The sequence below is a fragment of the Penaeus vannamei genome, chromosome 28 (assembly GCF_042767895.1).
Source record: "Penaeus vannamei isolate JL-2024 chromosome 28, ASM4276789v1, whole genome shotgun sequence".
Classification (NCBI taxonomy): Eukaryota; Metazoa; Arthropoda; class Malacostraca; order Decapoda; family Penaeidae; genus Penaeus; species Penaeus vannamei.
In genome coordinates, this window is record NC_091576.1 from 16,511,434 (window position 1) to 16,531,579 (window position 20,146).

At 46.5% G+C, this 20,146-nt stretch overlaps 1 protein-coding gene across 9 annotated transcripts in view; it reads left to right on the forward strand.

The window, feature by feature from the left end:
* Nucleotides 1-20,146, forward strand: part of atos (atos homolog atossa) — a 135,273-nt gene that overhangs the window by 101,620 nt on the left and 13,507 nt on the right. For 2 of the 9 annotated variants that reach the window (XM_070141869.1, XM_070141870.1), the window contains exon 1: nt 7,530-7,603. The exons of the other annotated variants lie outside the window; for them this stretch is intronic. In XM_070141869.1, coding sequence (XP_069997970.1) covers nt 7,545-7,603 — 59 coding nt within the window. In that variant the 5' untranslated portion in view covers nt 7,530-7,544. Of the gene's footprint in view, nt 1-7,529; nt 7,604-20,146 lie in introns of those variants that run through there. 9 annotated transcript variants of the gene reach the window in all.

The window sequence follows — 20,146 nt, forward strand, 5'->3', positions numbered from 1 at the left end:
TTTGTTGTTTGTTCGTTGTGGGTTGATTCTGTTTGTTTGTTTTTGATTTATACATATTTTTTTCTTGGTGGGATTTTTTTTTAATTTTTTTATTATTATTTTTTTTTTTTTTTGCTCTATTGCTTGCTTCATTTTCCTCCTCCGCCTCTTCCTCCTGCTTCTGAACTTTCGTCTACACCTTTTTTTTTTTTACTCCTATTACTTCCTTCTCTTCTTCCTCCATCATCACCTCCTCCCCTTCCCCTTCCTTCCCCCCCCCTCCTCCCCCCCTCTTATTCTTCCTCCTCCCCTCCCTACTTCCCCCATTCCCCCACCCCCCTCCCCCGCGCCCTTTGCTTAGGCTGTCCCAGTCATGGCATTTCCTCCCCTTGGCGAGCGAGGCGGCTGTTCCATCACGCACGCATCACCCCCACCCTCCCCCCTTTGTTCATTGTTCACTTGTTCATTGTTCATTTGGTGAGGCGGGAAGAAAGGGGAGTAACAGGATGATGATGATGCTCGTATGTTGTTCTTTTAAGTGTTTATGTTTATTGTTATTGGCGTGTTTGGTTTATTGTGTTTTTTTACTTTTATGTATTCTTATTTATTTTTTTGTTTTTTTATGTTTTATTTATTATTTTTTGGCCGATCCGTTTTGCTAGTGTCCCCTTTTAGTTTAGTTTTATGTTTATATTGTTTAGAGTATTATGAAGTCCCAGAGTTAGATATTTCATGTATTTATTTATATATCCCGCTGTTTATCTATGCTTCATGTATGTTTTATGTATATTTATCCATGTTTATGTATTTTTTGTTTTTGTGTATTTATTTTATTTATTTACTTGTTTGTTTCGTTCTTTATTTTTTTAAATTCCATTTGCGACAGGGAAACAGCCTAAAAAAAAACGTTTGTTTGGAAAAAGAATGATTGATTTTGTTTCCATTGTTTTCTCCCGTTTTGTGTCGTTAACCGCCCGTCGAATCAATTTCTTTTTGGTTTCACGGTTGCAAAATGTTCGGCGCGTTCCCCTGTAACGGCCGCTGTGAATTGGTGATTAGTGTGTCGTTGTGTTGTTTGCCGGCGGGCCATTATCGTGGTTTGTTTTGCCGTTGTTTTGTTGGCGGTGTCTCTTTTGTTTCCTTTGGCTTGTTTCTCTCTTTTTATATATTTTTTAACTCGATTGTTTATTTTTTTTTGTCATTTTTTTCTGTTTTTCTTATTTATTGTACTATTCTTTCTTTTCTCTCCGTTTATCCAGTCCTATCCTGTTCTCTCCCTCTCTCCTTTGTCCCCTCTCCTCTCCTATCCTATCCTTCACTTCCCTCTACTCTTCTCTTCACCTCATCCTTGTTCCTTTGTGCATTTATATCCATGTTTTTGCATGTGCATATGCTAGCGCTCGTACATGCATGTGTAATTAAATGTGTGAGTGTGCTTCTGTGTGCGTGTTTATAGTATATTGCCTGCAGATAGCGTCCGACTGGCTGCCCTCTTATGGATCCAGCACAGATAGCGTTTGTCTGCCGCTACATCTGGAGGAACTTGGCGCGTATTTGCCCTTTGTAGCGGCGGGAATGTAGTCGGTGTTCTCTGTCTGTTGATATTTGGCTCTTTCTCTTGCTCTCGGTGTCTTTGTCTTTGATTTTTGTCTTTGTGTTTTTCTTTTCTCTCTTTGTGTATTGGTTTTGGGTTTTTTCTTTCTTTCTTTTATCATTCTCTCTCTCTCTCTCTCTCTCTCTCTCTCTCTCTCTCTCTCTCTCTCTCTCTCTCTCTCTCTCTCTCTCTCTCTCATCTCTCTTGTTCTCTCTCTCTCTCTCTCATCTTTCTTGTTCCTACTTCCCTTTCTTTCTCTCTTCTCCCCTTCCTCTTTAACTCTCCCTCACTCCCTCGTTATCCGTCCCTCCCTCCCCCTTCCTTCCCTCCCCTGCCTCCCCTCCCTCCCTCTCCCCCGCTGTGACTTATTGTTTGCACATTTTTGCCTCTCCTTTTTTGCATTCCGTCTCCACGAAAGAAAAAAGCAATCTCCCAACTCAGGCGAGCAAGCACACGATTTTGCTTGCACTGTGCGTTTACGACGAAGAGTGCGATTATGTCATAGACTGGGTGCAATGAGGGATAATTTGGGGATGGGTGGGAGAGGAGAGAGAGAGGTAGGTGGGTAGGTAGGGGAGAGGGGAGGGGTGATGTAGGAGAGAAGGTGAGGGGAGGAGTTAGGTTGGGGAGGAGGGAAGAGGATGGGAGAGAGTGGGTAAGGGAGGTGGGAGGAGAGAGGGGAGACAAGAAGCAAGGGAAGAGGAGAAGGTGGGTAGGGGAGAGAAGAGGGGAAAGGAAAGAGGAAAGGAGGCAAAGGCGTAGGGGAAATAAAGAAGAGGAGAGGGGGGAGGTCAGTGAAGAGAGGAAGAGGAGACAAAGCAGGGGGAAGGAGGGTAAAGGGTCTAAAAAGAAGGTAAGGAGGGGTGTCAGGAAGAAGGGTGAGGGAGGGTCAGGAAGGAGAGGAAGGGGGAAAGGTCAGTAAGGGGAGTCTGGAGAAGGATGAGGGAGAGTCAGAAAGGAGGCTAAAGGGGGGGGGGGGGTCAGGTCATCATCATTGCGTGTTAATTGCCTAATCTTGTTATCGTCGCTGCAGCTTATTATTCTTTTCTAGGCGGTGCGTGCCTCGTCTCTTTTATTCCTTTCTTTGTATTCTTGGGTAGGCACAGCAGCGGTAAGAATAGACGATAATGAAAAAATGGAGTGAGTGAGTGAGTGAGTGAGTGAGTGAGTGAGTGAGTGAGTGAGTGAGTGAGTGAGTGAGTGAGTGAGTGGGAATGTGAGTGAGTGAGAGAGAGAGAGAGAGGAGAGAGGAAGATAAAGAAAAAGAAAGAGAATGAGAAAGAGATAGAAAGAAAGAGAAAAAAATGTATAAGAGAGAAAGAAAGAAAGAAAGAGAAAGTGCAATCTTGGTGTTAGTATTATATTTATGTATGGACCCACTCTATACAAAACTAGAATATAGACGAATGGATACATAGACAAATGAAAAGGTAATTAGATAATCTAATACCTCTTTTAAATGAAACCTCTCGTGTGTTTTATCAAAATTTTGCCTCCGCTCTTTGGGTGGGTTAGTTGCTCTAGAGTAATATTTTCCTCGGAGTAAAGAGTAATTCAGTTGGGCTTATTCCCCACCCGCCCATTTACTCGGCCTAATCTATGTGTCGTTTATCTTTTTTTCTTTTAGGCCTAGTTTTATATTTTTTTCGTTCGAGGCTTTTGGGTCGGGTCTGTATAGCTCTCTTGGTCTCGGTCCTTGCCTATTTTCGTTGTTTTTTTTCTCTTTCGTATTGCTTTGCTTCTTTCTGTTTTTTTCTGTTCTTGTTCTTTTTTGTCTCTTTTTCTGTTCTTTATTGCTGTCTCTTCTCTTTTCTTTTTGTTCCTTATTGTTTTCTCTCATTTTTGTTGTTTATTGCTCTATACTCCTTATTTCTGCCCTCTCTTCTCTATTTCTTTTCTTCTCTATTTATTCATATATTTTCCCTTGTCCTATCTCCTTTCCCTTCCCTTGTTCCATCCCGTTCTCTCTCTTTCCCTCTCACCATCTCCTCATAACTGCTCAACATTTTCACAAAGACTTAAAAATGAATGCCCCACCTTTTTCTCTCTCTCTCCTTTTTATTCTTCTGATCTTTGACCCCTTCCTCTTCATTATTATTATTCTCCTGCATCTCCTCCTCTTCTTCCTTCTTCCCTCCTCCCTCTTCTATTCTCTTCCTTTTCCATCTTCTACCCTTCCTTTGCCTTTCTCCCTTTCCCCATCCCCTTCCATCCTCCTGCCTAATCGTCGTCCTCCTCCTTCCTCTCTTCTGCCTCCTCCTTCTCCCTCTCCTGTACCTCCTCCTCCTTCTCTCTCTCCTGTGCCTCCTCCTCTTCTCCTCGTCCTCCTCCCCTCCCTCTCCTCTTCCTCCTCCTCCCCTCCCTCTCCTCTTCCTCCTCGTCCTCCTCCTCTCCCTCTCCGCTTCCTCCTCTTCCCCTTCCTCTCCCCCTCCCCCTCCCCCTCCCCCCCTTCCCGCGAAAGAAGAAAATGTCTAGCCTAAAACCCGAAACCTGAAATTCAAAGCCTAAAACCCCAACCCAGAAGGCCTGTTTTGAAAGGGAAACGAACTAGTTTAGTCCCGGACACATTCGAGAGGGGATGGCGGCCGGGGGAGGGAGGGGAGGAGAAGGAGGGGGAGGGAGAGGAGGGATGGTTGCTAGGAGAGCGGTGGGAGGGAGAGGGCGGGAGGGGGAACGTGTGGCCGGAGCAAGGAGGGAAAGAGGGAGGGGAGGGAGGGAGGGAAGGGATGCGCGGCCGAGGAAGGAGGGACGGTAGGCGGGGAAAGAGGGAATATCATGGAAATTTCCGCACACACACACACACACAGACGCATTCGAGGTCCCGCCACACGGGGGGAGGGGGGGAGAGGGAAGGAAAGATCGAAGGAGAAAGGGAAAGGAGAGGGAAAAGGGAGGGAAGTGAGGGAAGGGTAAGAGGGTGTACCTAACAACGCTGGTCGTCGCCTAAGGGGAAGGGGGGGGGGGATATGGTTGGTCATTACCCGGTCAAGGGAAAGAGGTAAGGGAAGGAGGGGGAAAGGGGGAAGGGGGGAAATATCGAAACCCCGGTGGCCATCGCCTGCGGTTTTGACCTCGATGTTGCCCGCTTTGTTGTTGGTGGTGCTGCTGTTCTTAGTCTTCTGTTGTTTATATTCATATTTTTGTTCTTATTGTTGCTGATACTGTGTTTGCTTTTCTTGTTTCTGTTCATGTTCTTGTTTTTAGTGCTGCTGCTCTTGTATTTCTTTTGTTTTTGTTATTGCTGCTTCTGCATTACTTGTTTTTGTTCATGTTCTTGTTCTTGGTAGTGGTGCTAGTATACTGTTGTTCTTACTCTTGTTTTGGTTATTGGTGTTATGCTACCGTCCATGCTTTTGTTTATTCTATAGATAAGCAGTGACCACCGTGAACTATTCAACGATCCCCAAAACACCCCATCGCCTTGCAAACGACACTGTTTATCGCAACCACCCATTACCTAATTACCTCTTTCCTTCGGCCAATGGTTACAACCGCTCTTCTCATTAACAAGGGAACAAGTAAACAGCCGATTGACATGCTCGGTCGTTAGTGTTGTTTCAATTTCCGTCCAGACATGGCGTGGTGGTGGTCGGTCCTTGAACTATAAAATCAAAGTGGGTATAAAAAAAAAAAAAAAAAAAAATGGTGATAGTTGTTCGGTAATGATAAGAGTTCGTGGGAAATGATCTTTAAAAAAAAAAAAAAATATTGGGTAGTATTTTGATTATGTGAGTGTGTGAGGTATGATTGTAAAAATGTATATGGAGATAGATTTTTAAAAATGTACGTGATAGTTTGATGATACAAAAAATGGATGTGAGGATAGATTTAAAGAATGGATGTGGTAGTAGTTTGATGATACAAGTGCGTGAGGTATGATTTTAAGAAATGGATGTGATAATAGTTTAATGATCATCATGATTGCGTGGTGATTGATAAAAAAAGGTGTATGATGGTAGTTTTGGGATAATAAAGATTGCGTGTGGAGTAATGATAAAAGATAGATGTGACATTTGTTTAACAAGTGTATAATAGAGCTTTATGAAGACCAGAAGATTATTTTTTTTTTTGGGGGGGGGGTGTTATCATGCTAAAGGGTTAGAGTATTATGTTTAATTTATGGCGAGAGTGTTAAGTAGAGGAACGGAAATCGGGTTATATTCAATTAATGAGAAATTGAGCAGTAAGTCATTGTATTTTATCGTTTCCAGGAGTAACGAACGACCACTGCGACCGGATGTGGTTAATTTGTTATCAGATATTGGAGAAAAATGGCCGACTTGTCTAGATTGGTACATTTGTATGACTAAAAATTAACAAAGAAAATTTGGTGCGGTTATGCCTGATTACGGATCATCATGGCAGCAAGGTCGGGATTGTTTTTTGTGTTTGTCAGTGTGCGTGTGTCACGCCCCGCGGTTTTAACCTTTCCAGTCGCGGTTCTTATCGGTATTTTTTAAATTGTTTCTGTGCCTGCCTGCCTGCCTCTCTCTCTCTCGCTCTCTCTCTCTCTCTCTCTCTCTCTCTCTCTCTCTCTCTCTCTCTCTCTCTCTCTCTCTCTCTCTCTCTCTCTCTCTCTCTCTCTCTCTCTCTCTCTCTCTCTCTCTCTCTCTCTGTCTGTCTGTCTGTCTGTCTGTCTCCCCCCCATCCCCCTCTCTCCCTCCTCATTCTCCTTTCTCTATCTTTCCCTCTCTCTTCTCACCTGTCTCATCCTCCCATCCCCCTCTTCCTGTCATCTTTCATGTCTCTCCATCTTCTTCATTAGCCCTTTCTCCTCATTACCGACAGCCACCACAGTCTCCTTCAGCAGAGTCATCACCATTATCATAATTATCATTATTACCACCATAATTATCATTATCACTACCGTAATTATCATTATCACTACCGTAATTATCATTATCACCATAATTATCAGCATCACCAGAATTATTATTATCATCATAATCATCACCATCATCATCGAAGAGAGTTGAAGCGAATGGGGAAATGAAGGAAAGAAGAGAAAAAAGACAGACTAAAATCGGAAGTGAAAGGGAAAGTGAGAGACGGATGGGGAGGGAGGGGAGGGGATGGGGAGGAGAAGCTCGGAGGGAAATCCACAAAGAAAAATACATAGGCCTATGCTATTGCTAAAAAAAATTACAGCGATAGTAAAACGAAGAGAACGCGAAGGATGAGATAAAGACGTGTACGCAACGTATACGCAATGGGGATCGATGGAAGGGACACGTGGATTGTAATAACGGCAGTACGCAGATTGATGGAATGGAGGGCGGACACGCTGGCGTACGCACTCTGGCGGGAATGTGGGTCAGCTATGTCACGCCAAGGCCTGTGGACCCCCCTTCCCCTCCTCCCCTCCCCTCTCCCTTTCCCCTCTTCCTCACCCCGCCCTCTTGCCTACCTTCCCTCCCCCTCCTGCTCTTCCTACTCCACCCTTCACCCTACCTTCTTCCTCGGCCTCCCCCTTTTTTCTTTGTTTTATTATTATTGTTTTTCATATTCCTCTGTTTCTCTTTTTTCCATGTTCTTTATTTCCTTATTCCTCCTGCTGCTGCGGCCTGCTCCTCCTCTTCTTCTTCTCCTCCTCCTTCGCTTTCTCCTCCTCCTTCTTTCTCCTCCTTCCCCCCTCCTTCCTCCTCCCTCCTTCCCCCCTCCTCCTCCTCCTCCTCCCCCTCCTCCTCCTCTTTTCTCCCCCTGTCAGACCCATGTAGATTTTTAGTCAGCCGATTTTTTTTCTTTCGTTGATTTGTAACATTTGTCTGCGCGTTTGGCACTTTCTTTGTTTTTGTTTTCGGTCCCAGTTTGAAACGGCGTCTTCTCGTTTATATACCGAGAGGTGTTTGTTTCAGGACTTTTTCAACACCCTTCTTTTTTCATTAAATGGACGCGAAACGAACCTTGTAACTAAATAACTGTTGGTTCAATGGTCTCTCTCTCTCTCTCTCGTGCGCACGTGTGTTGCCAGATGCGCGTCGCCGAGTTTCACGCAGCCGAAAGCGAGAGTCCGCGATCTGCGTTTGTGAGGTGGGCTCTGCAAAGACACGCCGCCATAGTTCACGATAAAGTGTCTATATCGAGTAGTTTATTGATTTGTGTCTTGAGCGAGGGAAGGGAGAAGGGGCGAGGAGACAGGTGGAGGGAGGACGGGGGCTAAGGGAGGGGGGGGTGAGGTCTATAGCTATTGCGTCAGCGAGAGGTTGTGTGGTGAGTGGGGAGGGGGGGGTGGAGTCCGTAGGCCTGGTGAGTTGCCAGCGTGCATTTATTCCTTTGTTTTGTTATTTTATAAGATGAGTTACTTATTCATAGATGTTTTTTTCAGTTAAATTTCGTTCTTAGAGAGTGCGTAAATGATCATATGTTTTGTCTCTTTTTGTATCTGAATTTAACCTTTAGCCACGTAGCCCTCGGGTCGAAATGGAGGAAACAAGAATCCTCATGTGTTACAGGGGAGAGAGTGAGTTAAAGACACGCTTTGCTTCTGTACTTTGGCATGTCCGCGCATTGGCCTCCCGTTTTCGTGATTCAAGCCATTCGTTCTGTTAAAAGGCTTTCGTTGACGGTTTTAAAGGGAGGGTTTGGCAGTGATGAAGTGAAGGAGACATTCCGTGCTTACGTGGGCACAGTTCCTCTCCTTCCCTCTCTCTCTCTCTTTCGTTCTCTCGCCAGCTGTCATTTTAGCTTAGGCCTACCGTGTCCGTCGGGTTAAGTTTATGAAATGGCACGGGCGCCAAGGACGTGCAGGACGTGGCACGTTCCCCAAGTATTTTTTTTTTCATTAGGTTGTTAGATGACGTGTTGGGAGGAGTGCCAGTTGCGATAGGTTAGTGTGTGTGTGTGTGTGTGTGTGTGTGCGTGCGCGATTGCGCGTGTGTGTATATGTGTGCGTGCGTCTGTGTGTTAGAGAAAGGGAATGATTTGTTTGCATCATTTACAATGTCAATAGTTCTGTGAAGTGTTTGTGACTTAGAATCCTCCTTTCCTTCCCCGTCGCTCGTCTCCAGGAGAACCGGATCGCCAAGATGCGTTATCTGGGCGACAGGTTGCCTCAACAGCTGGTGGAGTTGCGGGCGTATTGCGGTAACAGTTTACAAGGGGTCTGCGGGGAGTAAGGTGGTTGTTTGGCCCCGGTCTTGGCACCCTCTTTGGTAGGCGAGATGACGTGGCACCGTTTCGGAAGCAAAGCTCGTTAGGGGGGTGCCAGGTTTCGGACACCATTGCGACCGAGGTGTATCAGGTTTCAGAAGCAAAGCTTTTTGATGCATGCGAGGTTTCAGAAGCAAAAGCACATTGATATGTTACTCGTTTCAGAAACTAAGCTCATCGATAGATACTAGATTTTAGAAGCAAAGCCCAAATGTATACCATGATTTAGAAGCAAATCTCACATATATTATATATATACACACACACACACTATATATATATATATATATATATATATATATATATATATATATATATATATATATGTATGTATATATAAACACTGACACACACACACACACACACACACACACACACACACACACACACACACACACACACACACACACACACTCACACACACACAACGTCCCAGAGAGCAAATCCATTAATGAACGCTAGGTTTCAGAAGCAAAGCTCGTTCGAGTCCCGGGCGGCGTTGTGCAAGGGACAGGCCACTCGCCCAGACAACGCCAGCAAATAAGCACGGATGCATGTAACACACCGCGGCAAGCTTGCAATCAGCGGCTCGTGTCGGTGGCATAATAGGTCGCGAGGTCACGGGGTCACCGCAGGGCCAAGGTTGCAGCGAAGGTTCGGTCGCGCTCGGTACGAATGGTTACGCAAGCACTTAAGGATTTATCGGCGTCGCACGGGGGGGGGGGGGGGCGTCTCGAGACAAAGAGCAATGTGGCGGACGATTTGCCTGTGCTTGCGTCTATGTAGGGGAGGGGGGAGGGGAGGGGAGGGGCAGTTTCGACACCGAGCAATAAAATGTGTGTGTGTGGGGGGGGGGGGGGGTAAGAAAAGATGGGTGTGTGGGTGAGAAGGATTGGGGGAAGGTAGAGGAGAGAAGAGGAGGGGGTGAGGAGAGGGAGATGGAAGGGGATGGGGGTGTGGATGGATCATTGGAAGGGTAAAAGATGAGGGGGGAAAGGAATAGTTGATAGGGAGAGGAATAGGGATGGAGGAAAGAGAGAAGAGGAAAGGGTTGGGTAGAGTGAGGAGAGGAGGAGGAGGAGGGGAAAAGGAATAAGAGATAGGGAGAGGAGTAGGGATGGAGGGAAGAGAGAAGAGGAAGGGGTTGGATAGAGAGGAGAGAGGAGGAGGAGGGAGAGGGAGAGGGGGATGAGAAGATGAAGGCCTTCGTGATTGCGGCCTTGTGAAGCAGCGACGAGAGCGGAGGCGGCGAAGTTGGTGGTGAGGTTGTTATGGCGTATTTATAAATCTCTTTGGCCTTCGCAACCCGCCGTCAAGGGAGGTGATAGAGAGAGAGAGAGAGAGAGAGAGAGAGACAGAGAGAGAGAGAGAGAGAGAGAGAGAGAGAGAGAGAGAGAGAGAGAGAGAGAGAGAGAGAGAGATCCCTGTAGACGGTGCAAACGGTGTAGATGGAGCAAACGGTGCACCTCCTTTTATCACTGCACTCATCTAAAATAATGTCATGGGAGGAAACCCGCGCGAAGGACCCAGCGCGCATGTGGGTTGGTAAACGTTGGAAGAAAAAACAACAATAACAAAGGGGAGACGTATTTTTTATTTAAGTTCCAGCACAGACACCAGGATTTTGCGGCAAAGGGAAAGCCTGGCCTTCCTTCCCTTCCTCTCGCAGGGCTTGGGGGATTCACGGGGCTTCCGCGAGGATGGCTGGCAATGCAAAAGGCATCGGGACATGTCTTAAAGATCAATGCGTCGCCGACCATCCTTCCAGCGGCATGCGCAGAGGGGGAGAGGCAAAGGCCCGACGCTTTCGGAGGAGGACGCGATAAGCTCCTGTGAGCATTTCCAGCCCCCCTTTCGCCCGGGAAGCGTCTTTGTGTTCATCTGCTGCTCTGCCGTCGCCTCCTCCTCATTTTCCTTTTCCTTTGCCTCCTTTTCCCCTTGTCCCTCTTTTCCTCTTTATCTTTTTATTGTTATTCTTATTTTTGCTCGCCTGGGGAACGTCCTTGTGTTCATCTCCTCCTGCTCTTCCTTCACCTTCTCCTCCTTTTCTTTTTCCTTTCCCTCTTTTTTACCCCTTGTTCCTCTTTTCGTCTTAGTCTATTCCTCTTTTTTATTGTTCTTATTTTTATTGTTATTCTTATTTTTGCTCGCCTGGTGAACTTTTTTGTGTTCATCTCCTCCTCCTCCTTCCTTCACCACTTCCTCCTCCTCCTCCTTTTCTTTTTCCTCTTCCTTTCCCACCTTTTGCTCTTTGTTCCTCTTTTCCACTTCAGTCTATTCCCCTTCTTGTTTTTATTGTCATTTTTATTTTGCTCGCCTGGCGAACGTCTTTATATTCATCTCTTGCTCTTCCTTCACCTCCTCCTCCTCCGTTTCCTTTCCCTCCTTTTACCCATTTTCCCTCTTTCCCTCTTCAGTCTATCCCTCTTCTTCCTTTCATTGTTATTCTTATTTTTGCTCGACTCATGGCCTTACCTTTCCTCCCCTCCTCTCTTCTCTTCTCTTCTCTTCCTTTCTTCCCTCTCCTCCTCCTTACCTTTTTCTTCTCCCCTTCCTTTGAAGAAGAACCTGAGAGTCACAAGAACCTCTCATTGTCACGTGACTTGTGTTCTTTTTATACAAAGCCTCGAGCGATGACGTCAGACCGAAGCTTCCAGAATGTCATAGCAATCAAGAAAAAAATCTAAAAAAAAAATCTAGTTTCAGCTTATGTTCAAGGACCTTTGCTCGGTTTTACGCCTCGAGCTCATAAGGGGAGAGAAGGTGGGAGTAATTCCGGGTTGCACAGTGGAGGTTCAGTATAAAAAAAACGAGGGGGAGGGTGTAATTCCGGGTCGCGTAGTGGAGATTGGGGCTTTAGAGTTTTGAGTGTCGAAGTAGAGAGATATTGCACGCGTGGCGGTCTAGCAATATTGCAGCCGTAGGAGGTTCAAGGAGGGGGAAACTGGCCGGATAATACGTGTGCATGATGCAGGAATATTAACATGATAGTTGCAATGTCAGCGATGTCGTTGATGTTGCCGCCAATGTTGCGCGCTAAACCTCTTTCTCCTAGCATTTTAAACATGATTGTTTAATTTAATTCAATATTCAACTTCATTTAAAATTCGAGCTTAACCTTACACTTCCCTCCTCCCAGGCCCCCTACAGAGAAAATAAATAACGGACTGCTAGGATTCAAATTCAAGCTCGAATGCAAATTCAAATCTCCCGCCCAATCCTTCCAAGTGGCCTTTTAGTTACGGGATCTGGCCTTGGACCAAGTAAAATATCTCGCACGTTTTTAACAGTTTTTTTTTCTTCTCTCTCTCTGTCTATCTCTAGTAGTTTTCTGCTCTTTCTCACCCCCTAGCCTCCCCTTTCTCCATTACTCTTGTTCGTTTATGTTTTTTTTCTTTTACGTTTTCCATATTTTAATCACGTACTTATTTTCGTTTTCCATGTTTTAGTCACTTATTTATTTTCGTTTTCCACAGTTTAATCACATCCATTTATTTTCGCTTTCCATCTATTATCCCTTCATTCTCCTTTTATTACCTATTCATTTATTGTTTTCTCCGTTTCTCTTTTTTGGGGTAATAATCGGGGAACTGTGCTCTCCTCGCCAGTATTCTTCGCCAGTCAGTCAGCGAGACGCGTGACGCCGCCTCGATACCCGCAGTACCTTTTGCACGAGTCACGTCCGGCTGGATCTCGGCGCCCGTTCGGCCAGCACGCGCGTCGTCGGGATCAGCGGGACATGTGAACGGGGTGGGGAGCCTTGTATAAGATGTCATACCTATAACGTGTGACACCTTCTTTCGACTGGGGTAGATGGGAGAGAGGGAGAAGGAGGGAGGGGAGAGGGTGTAAGAGGGATGGGGTAGAGAGGTGGGTAAAGAAAAGGAGAGGAGAGGGAGGGAAGGATGGACATGTAGAGATGGAAAGGGTAGGAAGGGGGAAGGAGAAGAAGAGAAGGAAGGGAGGGGGAAGGAGGGAAGGGGAGAGAGAGAGAGAGGAAGAGGGGGTTGAGATGAAAGAGGGATAGAGGAGTAGAGTAAGGGAGAGGGAGAGGAAGGGAATGTGTTCATAGCCAGCGCGCCGAGATTTAGCGTTGTACTACGTGGGGAAGCGAATGCACACGTACACACATTTGCATATGGATAATGAATAGAGATGGACCTGCACTACCCTGTGTGATGTATTCGCTCGTTCGTCCGCGCAGGGTGTTCCTTAGTAACAGGTGTGCTCTGCGAACCGAGCTGTGTTAATTGGTATTTCACGAGTTAAGTAATAAGGGGAGGGGAGGTGAGGAGGGAGAGCCGAAGGGAGGGTGAGGGGAGGAAGGAGGGACGAAGGGAGGAGAGAAGGGAGGAGGGAGGGCCGAACGAAGGGGCAGGACCGAAGGGGAGGGGGAGGGGAGGGTAGGAGGAAGGGACGAAGGGAAGGGGGAGGAGAGGAGGGGAAGGGTTGAGGGACTTGGATGGGGGAGCGGGGGAGCGAAATGAAATACGGCCATGACATTGTGAACTTAAAGTGAAACTCGACGCGGTAGAGAGAGAGACAGAGAGAGAGAGAGGGAGAGGGAGAGGGAGGGAGAAATAAAAATAAAAATAAAGAGTAAAAAAAAGAAGAAAGAAAAAAAAAACTTGTCCAGTAGGAACTCTCGGAGAAAGTATCGTGGGTTTGTGTTTCTTTCATACTTTCTCGTGTACTTAGAGAGACCCGTTGTAGTGCCTTGGTTGCTCTGTCGATGTAGCGTGTGGCGTCTCGTTTGTCATGTTCGGATTATTCGTCTCCTTTTATTTATTGATTTATGTACATGTTCTCGGGGTTTATTTATTCACTTGCGTGTTCGTTTATTTATTATCGTTCTCCAGTGTTCTGTTTGTGTTAAGCGTTCGTCTGGAGAATGTGTGACAAGGTTGGAAGTTCGTCCTCTCCTTTGCTCTCGCTTTTCTTCTCTCTTTCGTTTCTTCTTTCTTTGCCTCCTTTGCTCTTTCGCTTCTTGGCTTGTTCTTTCCCATTTCCTTCTCGCTTTCGCTCCATGGGTCCCTCTTTCCTATCTTCTTTCTCTCCTCTCCTTCACCCCTTCTCTTCCTCTTTCCTTCCTTCTTATTCTCCTTTCCTTCCCCCAGTCTCCCTCACTCCTCCCCTCCTCCTCTTCCTCGCTCCTTCCCTCCTCCTCTCCTTCTCCCCTTCCCTCTCTACCATTTCCTCCCTCCTCCTCTCCTTTTCTTCTTCTCCCTTCCCTCTTTTCCATTTCCTCCCTCCTCCCCTCATTTTCTCCTTCCCCCTTTCATCTCTTCCATTTCCTTCCTCATTTCCTCCCTTTCTCCTTCCCCCCTTACCTCTCTTCCATTTCCTCCCTCCTTTTCTCCTTCCCCCCTCCTTCTCTCCCTTTCTTCTGTGGCCCTGTTCGTGGTCCTGTTTGCCTTTGCCGCTGAACCGCAGAGGTGTAGCGGAGAAAACCCGCACGCACGGGGACGGAGATTGATTTCGACGGAGGGCTTGTCGAGCGGAGTTTTCCGAGCGGCAAGTTTGCTCGTTAAAAGGGGACTTGGGTGCAAGTTGCAGTCTCCCTTCGGTGTGGGTGTAAGGGGGCATTCTTGCACTCGTTCACGCGCATGCTAGGGAATAGATACACATGCATACATACGCAGACACGTGCGCGCACACGGGTAGGTACGTACACATGCACGCAAATGCACGTACACGTACATGCGAAGGCACGTACACATACACGCGTATGCACGTACACACACACACACACACACACACACACACACACACACACACACACACACACACACACACACACACACACACACACACACACACACACGTAATGTTGAAATTAGATCATAAAGACACGAATGAGCTGTTGTTAAACATTCATCATGGTTTCCCACACACACATCATGCGTGTTGTTGTTTTCTTATCTTATGGTTTTATAAATTGTATTTCCATATTAGCGGAGGATTTTTTTTTTTAGATTTATGTGCGTCAATCACAGCCGTCCTCGCCACGTTGTTGCGGGGGGGCGGGGGGGGGGGGGCGACCGCCTTTTCCCCTCCTTCCCTTTGCCTCATTCCCTTCACTTTTCTTTCTCCTTTACCCCCCCCCCATCCCCTCTTCTCTCTCTCTCGCTCTTCTCCTCTCCTCCACTCCTTCACTCCTTCACTCTTCTTCCTCCCGCATTTCCCAATTCTTCTCTCTCCCCATCTCTTCTTCGTTCTTCCCTTCGCCCCCTCCTCCCTCCCTTCTTCGCCATCCCTTATTCTTCTCCTCCCTCCTCCTCCCTCCCTCCCTCCCTCCCTTCCTCTCTCCTCTCTTCCTTTACCATCTTTTACTCTTCTCCCTCCCTCCCCCCTCTTCCACCCCTCCCTCCCTCACAATCCCACCAGCCTAGGTCAGTGTGATATTACGACACTGCACCACCTCGCTCACTCTTCCTGTCCTACCAGTGGTACTGACCCTACCCTCCTTCCCCCCTTAGCCCCCTTACTTCCTACCCTGCCCTCTCTCTCCCCTCATACCCCCTCTCTTCCTCCCTCGCTCTTACCCCTCTCTCCCTCTCTTCCTCTCTTCCTCTCTTCTCCTACCCTTTCTCCCTTGCTCTTACTCCTCTCTCCCTCTCACCCTACCCTCTGTCCCTCGCTCTTACCCCTCTCTTCCTCCCTCCCCTCTTTCTCTCCCTCTTACCCCTCTCTTCCTCCCCTCCCCTTCTCCCTTCGACTCCTACCACCACCCCTCCTCCCTCCCCTCTTTGACCGTACCCACTACCCTGCCTTGTCGACTCCCCCCACCCCCCTCCTGGCCGCCCCTGCCCTCCCCTTGCCTTGTTGTTCTTCCGTTCTGACCGATTCTCTTCCTGTTCCTTCTTCCTCTGTGCGTTCATCAAAACACCTTTTTTTTTCTTCTTTTATCATTTTCTTAGTTGTAACCCTTCCGGACTCTTATGTATATGTGTAGTTTTGCGTTTATTTGTTTGTTTCGGGTTTTGTGGGATTGTATCTTTTGTTTTCAATTTGTGCGTCATGGCGTGTGTTTGTGTGTCTTTGGTTTATATCTGGAAAGCTGTGTTTGCTCGCTTGGTGTCGGCGTCTGTGTTCATTTATTCATGGTTGTTTCTGTGTGTGATTTAGAGGGCTGTGTGCTGCTTTCAGTGTGTATCATTTCCCCCTCCCCCACCTGCCTCAATCTGTCTATCTGTTTGTTTGATTCTTATCACGCTTTCTCTCTCTCTCTCTCTCTCTCTCTCTCTCTCTCTCTCTCTCTCTCTCTCTCTCTCTCTCTCTCTCTCTCTCTCTCTCTCTCTCACACACACACACACACACACACACACACACACACACACACACACACACACACACACACACACACACACACACACACACACACACACACACACACACACACACACACACACACACACACACACACACACACACACACACACACAGATTAAGTGCGTGTACAGCAAGTGGTGATCGACCCTGACACTGGCCCGCAGCCTCGAGCACATCCATGTTAGGGCCACAGTGGAGCTTCCCCCCTTCCTCTCAGCTCTTTCCCCCCTCCTTCCTCTCTCCCCTCCTTCTCTGTTCCCCTCTATCCTTGTTTCTTTTCTTCTCTGTATTCCTATTTTCCCTCATTTCCTCTTTGCACCCCTCCTTTCCCCATCCTCCATTTCCTTTCCCTCTTTTCCCCCTGTGTCTTTACTCTTTCTCTCTTTCACCTTACCTCTACGCATCTCTACTCCTTCCTTCTCTCCCTGTTTCCCCTTCTCCCTTCCTTTCTTCCCCTTCTCCCTTCCTTTCCCTCCTTTCTATTCACCCTTCCTTTTCCTCCTTTCTCTTCTCCCTTCCATTTTCCCCTTTTCCTCCCATCCCCCCTTCCTTTTCCATTACCTTCTCCCTCCCTCCGTGTGTATCACTCCCACCCCCACCTCCACTCCACCCCAGTCCTTCTGCCGTTTAAAACTTTCCTTTATTATTACTGTTATTGTCATCATCATCATCATTATTATTATTATCATTATATTTTAATGTTATTGTATTCGTGCATTAAGTGATTGCGTAAGCGGGGGGAAATGATGCAGTTGAAGGCCAATTGACCTTGCCTAAAATTTTATTTCCTCTAGCTTTTAATCTACTTGTTTACTATTTCACCAATTGTTTGATGTTAATCTTTTATTTGTTGTTTATTCAGTTATGGTTTGTGGATTTACTTGTTCGTTTGTTTATGTATTTCAATGTGTTCCTTTGTTTATATATTTTGATTATTCATTTGTTTATATGATTTTATTTATTCATTTGTTTGAATATTTTCTTTGTTTTCATTTGTTTGTTTATGTTTATTTATTCATTTGTTTATTTATTTTCATTTATTTATTTTTATTGTATTTATCGAATTGTTTGTTAGTTTATTTATAGATTTGTTTATAGATGTTTATGTATGTATCTTTTAATGAATTCATTGATTTGTTTATTTGTTCGGATATTTGCTCATTGATTTATTTATCTCCTTATGGATCTTGCTTATCCAACATCCGTTCCCACCCGTTTATCTCCCGTATCGCCCTTCTCGGCGATACGGGAGGAGAGTCCGACTTAGCTCTTCGTTAAGTCGTGACAAAGGTTAACTTAGCAGATGGTCGACGACGCCATATTGATCCTGACGAAGTGAAAGGCCAGAGGTGGCGGCGGAGGAGGAGGAGGCGCTGGCCGAGGTTGGTTTCGGGTCGGGGTGGGATGTGTGTGTGTGTGTGTGTGTGTGTGTGTGTGTGTGTGTGTGTGTGTGTGTGTGTGTGTGTGTGTGTGTGTGTGTGTGTGTGTGTGTGTGTGTGTGTGTGTGTATTAAGTACGCACTGCATTCTTCCCGTTCGCACACGTGCACGGATATGCATGTATTGGACTGTCACGGAGAAACGCACTCACTCATTCACCTGTTTATGTGTGTGTACGCACGCGCACGCACACACACACACACACACACACACACACACACACACACACACACACACACACACACACACACACACACACACACACACACACACACACACACACACACACACACACACAACACACACACACACACACACACACACAAGCAAACAAATAAACAAAATACAAACAAATAAAACCACACCATCAAATCAATCGTTGATCGTGCGTGTGATGAGGAAAGAAAATAAACAAGAGAAGTATATTAGTGTTTTTGGCGCGCAGCGATTGTCGGCTGTTTTATTGACTCGACATGCCAGATGAAGGGTCTTGTTTTTATCTTGTATATTTATATGTGTATTTTATCTATTTGTATTTTTTTTTATTTGTGTTTGTTATTGAGAGAGAATTGTATCAAATTCGATCGTTTGTATTTTGATTGATGAATCGAGCTTTGAATCTGTTTTTAGATTGATAGGATTTGAATCTATTTTTAGATCAGTTGGTTAGGGTTTGAATCGCTTTATTAAGACGAAGGGAATGAACGTTTCAAACCCTTATTGTTATAATGAGTTGAGATTCTAACATTTTTTTAGACGATGGAAGCAAAGTTTTGGATTTCATTTTTAATCTTTGAATGTTCGTGTTTATTATCTCTATTGTGTCTTGGATAAAGTTTTAATGGCGGAGGATTTTTGGATTAATATTTTTTTAACTGTCGGTTATCAGTTGTTTGTTTATTGTTAATGGTTTTCCATCCGCTGCACTTTCTTTGATTGTGTGTGCATGTGCGTAAGTATACATGCGTGTATGTGTGCGTGCGTGCGTGCGTGCCTGCTTACGTGCGTGTGCATATGCCTATAATTGTGACTGTGGCTATGAGGTTTATATGTATGTATGTATGTATGTATATATGTATGTATGTACACATTTATGTATATATGCGTGCGTGAGTGTTTGTGCGCATGCCTATAGCTGTTAGGAAATTGACTCAGGCGAATTAGCGACTATAGCCCCCCCCCTGGATTGTGAGTCACCTCCTCCTCCTCGAAAGAGATGAGTAAGTGTGGGTAACCAGTTCTCTCGCCCAGCCCATGACTCATCGCCGTCCACGTTACGGTTAGCGCGTGTGGGCGTGAGGGCGTGGGCGGGCGGGGAGGAGCGGGAAGACGCCGCCCGTAACTGTCTGGAATATGGAAGGAGGAGGGAAGGAGGGAGGGGGGATGGATGGATGGATGGATGGATGGATGGATGGATGGATGGATGGATGGATGGATGGATGGATGGATAGGGGAGGGAGGGAGGGAGGGAGGGAAGAGGGAGGGAGGGAGGGAGGGGGAAGAGTGGGTGGGGAGGAGAGAGGGAGAGAGAGAAAAGAGAGGAAAGGAAGAAAGAATTAAAGATAAGGAGAAAAAAGAGACAGAGAGAATGCAGCATTAGGCACCTGCTTCCCCCCTCTCCTCTCTCCCTCCCCCTTCCCCCCACTCCCTTCCTCTTCCCCCCCACTCCCTCCCCCTTCCCTCCACTCCCTCCCCCTCCCCCCTCCCCCCTTCCCCCACTCCCTCCCCCTCCCCCCACTCCCTCCCCCTTCCCACCCTCACCCCACTCCCGTTTTTCAAAAAGAGATTTGGGATTGATTTGCATGTTATATTTCACGGCTGGCTGGCTGGCGGGAGTCCAGTCAGCAATCCAATCGTAGGAGGAGGAGGCGGCTTCTATCAGTCAGTCACTCAGTCAGTCAGTCATTTAGTTAGTCACTGTCAGTTAGTCTGTCAGTATTTTTGCCTGTCAGCTCGCCAGTCATTCAGTCAATCCGCCATTTAGTTAGTGATTGTCAGTTAGGCTGTCAGTCTTTTTGCTTGTCAGCTCGTCAGTCATTCATTTACTCAGTCCGTTATTTAGTAAGTTAGTCCGTCAGTCAGTCAGTCGCTCTGTATGTTATTTCGACCGTTCGTCAGTCTGTCTGTCTGTTTGCCAGCGAGTCGTTCCTTTTGCCTGTCAGTTCGTCAGTCAGCCAGTCAGTTTGTACGTCAGTTAGTCCACCAGTTAGTCAGTCAGCCATTCTGCTTGTCTGTCATTCAGTCCGTTAGTCAGTCAGTCATCCATTCTGCTTGTCTGTCATTCAGTCCGTTAGTCAGTCAGTCAGTCAGCCAATCCGTCAGTTAGACCGCCAGTCAGTCAGAGGCAAAGGAAGAGCAGGCGGGGTGGGGGAGGGGGAGGGGGGAGGGGTAGTGTTTATTTTTTGGAAAGTGTGATGCCAAGATTGTGATGATGTAAGGGATCTTTGGATTATTTTTCTCTCTCTTTCTTGGGTCCTGGGAATTTCCGATTTTCTTTGCCCCTTTCTCTCTCTCTAATCTATCTATCTCTATATCTTTGTCTTCCTATCTATGTCTTCCTATCTATATGTCTGTCTCCCTCTCTTTCCTTCCCTCCCTCCGTCTCCCTCTTCCCCCCCTTCCCCCCCCCCTCTCTCTCTCTCTCTCTCTCTCT